Source organism: Micromesistius poutassou (genome assembly GCF_964030765.1).
Source record: "Micromesistius poutassou genome assembly, contig: SCAFFOLD_5406, whole genome shotgun sequence".
In the NCBI taxonomy this organism is placed as follows: domain Eukaryota; kingdom Metazoa; phylum Chordata; class Actinopteri; order Gadiformes; family Gadidae; genus Micromesistius; species Micromesistius poutassou.
Genome location: NW_028177908.1, coordinates 1 through 8,736, shown reverse-complemented (window position 1 = coordinate 8,736; position 8,736 = coordinate 1). Strand labels below are relative to the sequence as shown.

The window sequence follows — 8,736 nt, the reverse complement described above, 5'->3', positions numbered from 1 at the left end:
TCAGAGGTCAAGGGTCGGCCCTAGGCCATGGTGAGGTGGTTGGGGGGGTCAGGGGTCAGAGGTCAAGGGTTGGCCCTAGGCCATGGTGAGGTGGTTGGGGGGGTCAGGGGTCAGGGGTCGGCCCTAGGCCATGGTGAGGTGGTTGGGGGGTCAGAGGTCAAGGGTTGGCCCTAGGCCATGGTGAGGTGGTTGGGGGGGTCAGGGGTCAGGGGTCGGCCCTAGGCCATGGTGAGGTGGTTGGGGGGTCAGGGGTCAGGGGTCGGCCCTAGGCCATGGTGAGGTGGTTGGGGGGTCAGGGGTCAGGGGTCAGGGGTCGGCCCTAGGCCATGGTGAGGTGGTTGGGGGGTCAGGGGTCAGGGGTCAGGGGTCGGCCCTAGGCCATGGTGAGGTGGTTGGGGGGTCAGGGGTCAGGGGTCAGGGGTCGGCCCTAGGCCATGGTGAGGTGGTTGGGGGGTCAGGGGTCAGGGGTCAGGGGTCGGCCCTAGGCCATGGTGAGGTGGTTGGGGGGTCAGGGGTCAGGGGTCAGGGGTCGGCCCTAGGCCATGGTGAGGTGGTTGGGGGGTCAGGGGTCAGAGGTCAAGGGTCGGCCCTAGGCCATGGTGAGGTGGTTGGGGGGTCAGGGGTCAGGGGTCGGCCCTAGGCCATGGTGAGGTGGTTGGGGGGTCAGGGGTCAGGGGTCGGCCCTAGGCCATGGTGAGGTGGTTGGGGGGTCAGGGGTCGGCCCTAGGCCATGGTGAGGTGGTTGCTGCGCTCCCTGATGTCTGCTGGAGGGACCACGTCTTTCTTTATGGGCGTCGGGCAGACGGGCGAACGACGGCCCCGGGGCCTGAACAGGTCTGACACATAGAAGGCCTGGAGAGAGAGAGAGAGAGAGAGAGAGAGAGAGAGAGAGAGAGAGAGAGAGAGAGAGAGAGATTACAATCTTCAAAAAAACACACTAGTGGAGTTTCCCCTGCAAGACATATTGATAACAGATATATTATTTGATATAATAATAATACACTGTTGATAGAAATGACATGATGTATTGTTTAACGTCTATGTAAACGTTGTAAAGGTTCATTTCTTGTTTTTGTCAGGCGTCCTTGGGTACTTGAAAGGCGCTATAAACAGCCACTGTCTTATCGCTGGTATTATTTGGATAAGAAAGGAATCAGGATCAAACCAGGGATGCAAACAGACCTATGGTCAAAAAAGAGAGAGATTTTCGAAGCCTGCGCCCCGCAGCAAATAATGACATTTCCACCAACCTCTGCCATCCCCGGCCCACCCTATACACAGACAAAGTGCAAACTGAAATTCTTCAAATGAAAATACACAGTAATTTGGAATTTAAAGTAAAGAACACTGACACTAATTTGGAAAATGAAATTTCATTTTTTAATTTCAAAACAGGGGTCAACGGGTTAACCTAGTGATGGTTAGTGTATACGGGGAATGGGTTAACCTAGTGATGGTTAGTGTATACGGGGAATGGGTTAACCTAGTGATGGTTAGTGTATATGGGGAACGGGTTAACCTAGTGATGGTTAGTGTATACGGGGAATGGGTTAACCTAGTGATGGTTAGTGTATACGGGGAACGGGTTAACCTAGTGATGGTTAGTGTATACGGGGAATGGGTTAACCTAGTGATGGTTAGTGTATACGGGGAATGGGTTAACCTAGTGATGGTTAGTGTATACGGGGAACGGGTTAACCTAGTGATGGTTAGTGTATACAGGGAATGGGTTAACCTAGTGATGGTTAGTGTATACGGGGAACGGGTTAACCTAGTGGTGGTTAGTGTATACGGGGAATGGGTTAACCTAGTGATGGTTAGTGCTGGCTCTTGGTTCTATGAACCTCCTGACTGTAGGCATCTTGTTTTCCTCTGACAGGTGGTCTTGTGTTCAGTGGATAAAGCGCGGTCTGTAAACTGACTTGTGTTCAGTGGGTGGTCTGTAAACTGACTTGTGTTCAGTGGGTGGTCTGTAAACTGACTTGTGTTCAGTGGGTGGTCTGTAAACTGACTTGTGTTCAGTGGATGGTCTGTAAACTGACTTGTGTTCAGTGGGTGGTCTGTAAACTGACTTGTGTTCAGTGGATGGTCTGTAAGCTGACTTGTGTTCAGTGGGTGGTCTGTAAACTGACTTGTGTTCAGTGGATGGTCTGTAAACTGACTTGTGTTCAGTGGATGGTCTGTAAACTGACTTGTGTTCAGTGGATAAAGCGCGGTCTGTAAGCTGACTTGTGTTCATTGGATAAAGCGCGGTCTGTAAACTGACTTGTGTTCAGTGGATGAAGCGCGTCTGTAAACTGACTTGTGTTCAGTGGATGGTCTGTAAGCTGACTTGTGTTCAGTGGGTGGTCTGTAAGCTGACTTGTGTTCAGTGGGTGAAGCGTGGTCTGTAAGCTGACTTGTGTTCAGTGGGTGAAGCGCGGTCTGGCTGTAAACTGACTTGTGTTCAGTGGGTGGTCTGTAAACTGACTTGTGTTCAGTGGATGGTCTGTAAACTGACTTGTGTTCAGTGGGTGGTCTGTAAACTGACTTGTGTTCAGTGGGTGGTCTGTAAGCTGACTTGTGTTCAGTGGATGGTCTGTAAGCTGACTTGTGTTCAGTGGATGGTCTGTAAACTGACTTGTGTTCAGTGGATGGTCTGTAAACTGACTTGTGTTCAGTGGATGGTCTGTAAACTGACTTGTGTTCAGTGGATGAAGCGCGTCTGTAAGCTGACTTGTGTTCAGTGGATGGTCTGTAAGCTGACTTGTGTTCAGTGGGTGGTCTGTAAGCTGACTTGTGTTCAGTGGATGGTCTGTAAGCTGACTTGTGTTCAGTGGGTGGTCTGTAAGCTGACTTGTGTTCAGTGGATGGTCTGTAAGCTGACTTGTGTTCAGTGGGTGGAGTGCGGTCTGAACTCACGATGCAGTAGGCCACCAGGGCGCCCTGAACGAAGCCCGCCAGCACGTCTCCGGGGTGGTGCTTGTGGTCGGACACGCGGGACAGGCCGGTGTAGAAGGACAGCATGACCAGCGTGAACTGGGTGAGCGGGCGCAGTGTGCGGGCGCCGTGCCAGGTGAAGCGGGCCTGCAGGTAGAACTGACGGGGACAGCAGGTTACACACGTCAGGGGTGTGTGCGAGTGTGTGAGTTAACATGTCAGCGTAGCAACAGGGCTCTTACCACCAGGTACAGCATGGTGTACATGGAGAAGGAGGCGTGTCCCGAGAAGAAGGACTTCCTGAGGGAAAACACCAGGAGGCGGAGCATGAGCCAACACATCAACGCCCCGACCAATCACAGACAAACACATCAACACCAATCACAGACACACCGAGTCTAAAACAACAAACACATCAACGCATCGACCAATCACAGACACGGTGAATCTAAAACAACAATCACTCTTTAAACGTGGATGTATTAGATTCATTTAAAAACAAAACAAAAGCACTTGTCACGACTCTTAGGACTACTCTAAACATGTTATCAACTCTTAGGACTACTCTAAACAGGTTATCAACTCCTAGGACTACTCTAAACAGGTTATCAACTCTTAGGACTACTCTAAACATGTTATCAACTCTTAGGACTACTCTAAACAGGTTATCAACTCTTAGGACTACTCTAAACAGGTTATCAACTCTTAGGACTACTCTAAGCAGGTTATCAACTCTTAGGACTACTCTAAGCAGGTTATCAACTCTTAGGACTACTCTAAACAGGTTATCAACTCTTAGGACTACTCTAAACAGGTTATCAACTCTTAGGACTACTCTAAACAGGTTATCAACTCTTAGGACTACTCTAAACAGGTTATCAACTCTTAGGACTACTCTAAACAGGTTATCAACTCTTAGGACTACTCTAAACAGGTTATCAACTCTTAGGACTACTCTAAACAGGTTATCAACTCTTAGGACTACTCTAAACAGGTTATCAACTCTTAGGACTACTCTAAGCAGGTTATCAACTCTTAGGACTACTCTAAACAGGTTATCAACTCTTAGGACTACTCTAAACAGGTTATGGCGTGCGTTGTGGGGGTCAGGAGTCTACCTGGCCTCCTGCACGCGGGCCTCCGGCCCCTGGCACTGGTACTCGGTGATGTAGCCCAGCGAGCAGTTGATGGTGGAGAAGTCGGGGTTACACACGTCCAGGAAGTGAGGTCGCAGACGGCCCACGGACACCTTGGCGATGTCCGTGAACGACTGGCTGATGGCGCAGCCGAACACGAACACGCCCACCTGCCTGTAGAGCGCCGCCACGTAGGGGTTCCCCACGAAGGACCTGGAGCCCTCGCTCAGGAAGCGCACCCGGTAGCTCTCGCCCACCACGATCTGGAGGAGGAGGTCACCTGGTTAGTAGTGGAGGAGGTCACCTGGTTAGTAGTGGAGGAGGAGGTACACCTGGTTAGTAGTGGAGGAGGTCACCTGGTTAGTAGTGGAGGAGGTCACCTGGTTAGTAGTGGAGGAGGAGGTACACCTGGTTAGTAGTGGAGGAGGTACACCTGGTTAGTAGTGGAGGAGGTACACCTGGTTAGTAGTGGAGGAGGTACACCTGGTTAGTAGTGGAGGAGGTCACCTGGTTAGTAGTGGAGGAGGTCACCTGGTTAGTAGTGGAGGAGGTACACCTGGTTAGTAGTGGAGGAGGTCACCTGGTTAGTAGTGGAGGAGGTACACCTGGTTAGTAGTGGAGGAGGTCACCTGGTTAGTAGTGGAGGAGGTACACCTGGTTAGTAGTGGAGGAGGTCACCTGGTTAGTAGTGGAGGAGGTCACCTGGTTAGTAGTGGAGGAGGTCACCTGGTTAGTAGTGGAGGAGGTCACCTGGTTAGTAGTGGAGGAGGTCACCTGGTTAGTAGTGGAGGAGGTCACCTGGTTAGTAGTGGAGGAGGTCACCTGGTTAGTAGTGGAGGAGGTCACCTGGTTAGGGTGGTGGGTGGGGGTACACACACCTGGTTAGGGTGGTGGGTGGAGGTGAACTCCAACAGGAGAGGCCAACACTTTTGGTCGATTATTATTATTTGGGTTATAAAATTGTTGGCGGTCTGAGCGTATGAACTCGTATGAACTCTAAAGAATAAAGATCAACGGCCGTGGATCAGGGACCGGTCGTTCTCTCCGTTATGTTGGGACTGTGAAGGTTACATTTAGAAAATAGTTTTTCAGAAAGTGACGGCGGCAGAGAAAACAGTTCGACCCGTCCGTCTAACTGTTAAAGAGCTCGTTCTGGAGTAGGGACAGCGAGGGCAGTGGGACTTCTGGCCCTACGTTCACATCTCGTCTTTTCTTTAAAGCACCGAGGGAACGAATCACCAAATGGTGGTCAGCTCAAAGAGGTCCTGGAGTGGATAAATAAACTGATGTCTGAGAGCCAACGTTGGAGGATTTGGGGGAGGGCTGGGGCTGTGGCGGGGGTTATGGGGGGGGTTATAGTCATAACTCACCACAGCTGTTCAAGCTCAACCCCCCCCCCCCCCCCCCCTTCACTCTCTAGATCCCAAAACCACTGACGAATGGGAAGTAGGGGAAAGGGGAATGGTTGGGTGCGTGTGTGTGTGTGTGTGGAGGGGAGAGGGAGACGGAGGAGGAGGAGAGAGGATGGAGGAGGAGGAGGAGGAGAGAGGACGGAGTGAGGGGAGAAGGGAAACAGAGGGATGGCGATGAAGGAAGACTCAATGAATTTGCACAGAAAGTCTGGGAAACATTAAGTCTGAAAACAGTTGAAGTGTAAATGTTTAGCACCGCGTCCTGTGATGTAAAGTGTGTTCACAGTCTCATGCTCTCACTAACATGAGCTGATGTAAAGTGTGTTCACAGTCTCATGCTCTCACTAACATGAGCTGATGTAAAGTGTGTTCACACACACAGTCTCATGCTCTCACTAACACACTAACATTAGCTGGGCCACTACTTTGGAAATTAAATAAAAAAGTTATCTCAGAATATTATCAGAATTTATTTTAATCAAATAACATTTCTTGCCACTCTCATTGTGGTAGTGTAGTAGTGCAGGAAGCAAGGGAGGGAGTGTGGGAGAGAAGGAGAGACCTGAGGAAATAGTAGACAGGAAAGAGAAAAAACAGAGCAAAGATTTTGAAGAGAGGGTGAGGGGAGAGGAGAGGAGGGGAGAGGAGAGAGGAGGGGAGGAGAGAGGAGGGGAGAGGAGAGAGAGGAGGGGAGGAGAAGGAGAGAGGAGAGAGGAGAGGAGGAGAAGGAGAGAGGAGAAGGAGAGAGGAGGGGAGAGGAGGAGAAGGAGAGAGGAGAGGAGGGAGGAGAGGAGGAGAGGAGAAGGAGAGAGGAGGGGAGGAGAAGGAGAGAGGAGAGGAGGGAGGAGAGGAGGAGAAGGAGAGAGGGAGGAAGAGGATAACAGAAGGAGGGAGGAGACCAGGGTATGGGGGGAGGAGAGCGTCTGGTTGTAATCACGAGGAGGTGCTGAGCTCAGCGTGTGATTCTGCTCAGAGCCGCTGCTGCCTCCTTTAGTTTCCGAGCCCTCAGAGAGAGAGACGGGTTCTCAGCCCTCAGAGAGAGAGACGGGTTCTCAGCCCTCAGAGAGAGAGACGGGTTCTCAGCCCTCAGAGAGAGAGACGGGTCTGGTTTCAGATGTTTTCATGTTAGTATCTCGACCTCATCGGACATTCCTGGACGGGGCGCAGAAAACGGTCTGAGAAGTTCCGAGCGGCACATTTCTCCAGCGGGGGGGCGTCCTGGAGGAGATGGAACACGCTGATAGAGCGCCTTGTTACCACCGTGCAGACCTTTAGAGCCCTCCCTCCCTAATGCCCTCCCTCCTTCATCTCTCCTTTTTCCATGAAGAAATAAAACACATGTGGACCGTCGCCGGTTGACAACGTTGACTAGAGAGAGAGAGAGAGAGAGAGAGAGAGAGAGAGAGAGAGAGAGAGAGAGAGAGAGAGAGAGAGAGAGAGAGAGAGAGAGAGAGAGAGAGAGAGAGAGAGAGAGACATTGTGGGGGCTTGTTTTAGCGCGACAAGACCCCTCAGCTACCTTTGGTTTTTCCTACTTTTGTTCCCTTCTGCATGATGCAGCAGAGCCGGTCGTACCACCCTGCTCAATAATAAAGAGAGCGTGATAGAGTTATACTGAGGAGTGAAACTAGGCCGTGATATTAGGGAGCATAGTAGTTCTATCAGGGATATACTGTCATATTGTAAATATCTAAATGACTTGAGCCGGACTTCAGAGAGTGACATCATGTGATAGTTTATGATAGTTTATGTGTGATGACATTGGAGTGGGACATTAAAGAGTGATATAAGAGCATTAGAGGGAAATACTAGAGAGTGAGAGGAGAGGGTGTCATAACAGTTGTATCAGAGAGTGACAATAGAGAGTGATACTGGAGAATGAGAGTGACATGAGAGCATGTGATGAGCCAATGATACTGGAGAGTGATTCCAGAGAGTGAGCAGAGCGTGAGGTCAGCGGGGATGAGGTGACTTACAGACAGGATGGTGATTAGAATGCCGGTGGCACTAAGCACTCCGTCGCTGATGGTGTCGCGGCTCTTGGCGGGGTACTGGATGGACGCGTCGCTGCAGTAAAAGCCGCGGCGGTACGGCTGCACAGCGCTGGTCTCGATGACCAGGAAAGGAAGACCAGCTGGTAGCGAAGCAGTGAGGGGGGAGGAGAGGAAGGAAAGGAGGGGGTGAGGGGGTGAGGGGTGAGGGGTGAGGGGTGGGGGGTGAGGGATGGGGGGTGAGGGGTGGGGGGTGGGGGGTGAGGGGTGAGGGGTGGGGGGTGAGGGGTGAGGGGTGGGGGGTCAGCGACAGAGAGATGGAGAGACAGAGAGGTGCTGGGTTAGAAACAGGTCATGAAGCGAAGGTGAGAGGACCCAGCGGGGGGGGGATGAGGAGAGCGCTGGTGTGGAGAACCTTCTCAATTCAACCAGAGGAGTCAGTCCCGTGTGGAGAAGGTCCTCCAACACGTCCCCCCCCCCCCCCCCGCTGCACCCCTCACCAGGACTTACTGCGACAACGGGCACCGAGAAGCCCCCGGCGGCGAGGACCAGCGTGGGCACGGTGCTGCTCTTATAGGGCAGGCGGATGGTGGCGTCCCCGCAGAAGAAGCCCCTCTGGTAGGCCGGGAGGGGGGCTTTGTGTAGGAACACGGCCACTAGGACCACTGGGGGGTCCAGACGGAGACCGGACCACCGGGTTCACATCGGACACAAGCACAACACAGTCACAAAGAGACGTGGAGAGAAGGCTCAAACACAGGAGGAAAGGAACGCTATCGTCAAGGAAAGAACCAACAAAGAACATGACAAAGTGATGCTTTAAAGACATCCCAGTCGTCTTTAAAGTCTTCTTCGTATAAATAGAAAGTTTAACCTCACAAAACAACAGGACAGGGAGAAGGATCCATCACTGTTTGTGAGCGGAGAGAACAACAGAGAGCAGAAACAGATGTTGACAAACAGCAGGCCCACCACTTTAACACTACTCCGTCACTCCCTCCCTTTCTACTCTTTAAGGGCTCTTCTTTAAGGGCTCTTAAAGGCCTTAAGACAGAGGAGGCCGCGTTGACCCATTTCAGACAAAGATATCTTCTCTGTCACTAAAACAAACAAACATTACTAAGTAGTTTGTTGTTTTAGGTGAATCTGAAGGTCAATCTTAAGAGTAAGCATCCCCACACCAACCAATTAGAGTAGACCTTCTGATGGCCGGATTGGGAAATCCCTTTAAAACCATTTAATGATGGCAGCCTTTGAAGTCTTGAGAATAACTCCATAC

General features: G+C 51.5%; 1 protein-coding gene across 1 annotated transcript; it reads right to left on the bottom strand.

Moving 5' to 3' along the window:
• Positions 1–350: 350 nt before the first annotated feature.
• On the bottom strand, positions 351–8,144 carry LOC311374946 (phospholipid phosphatase 3-like; the record flags this gene model as incomplete). Its single annotated transcript, XM_084490673.1, has 5 exons — positions 351–852; positions 2,902–3,078; positions 3,162–3,219; positions 4,038–4,318; positions 7,968–8,144. Coding segments are annotated over 5 exons (822 nt in total), but the record flags the coding sequence as incomplete, so codon positions are not given.
• Positions 8,145–8,736: the final 592 nt, after the last annotated feature.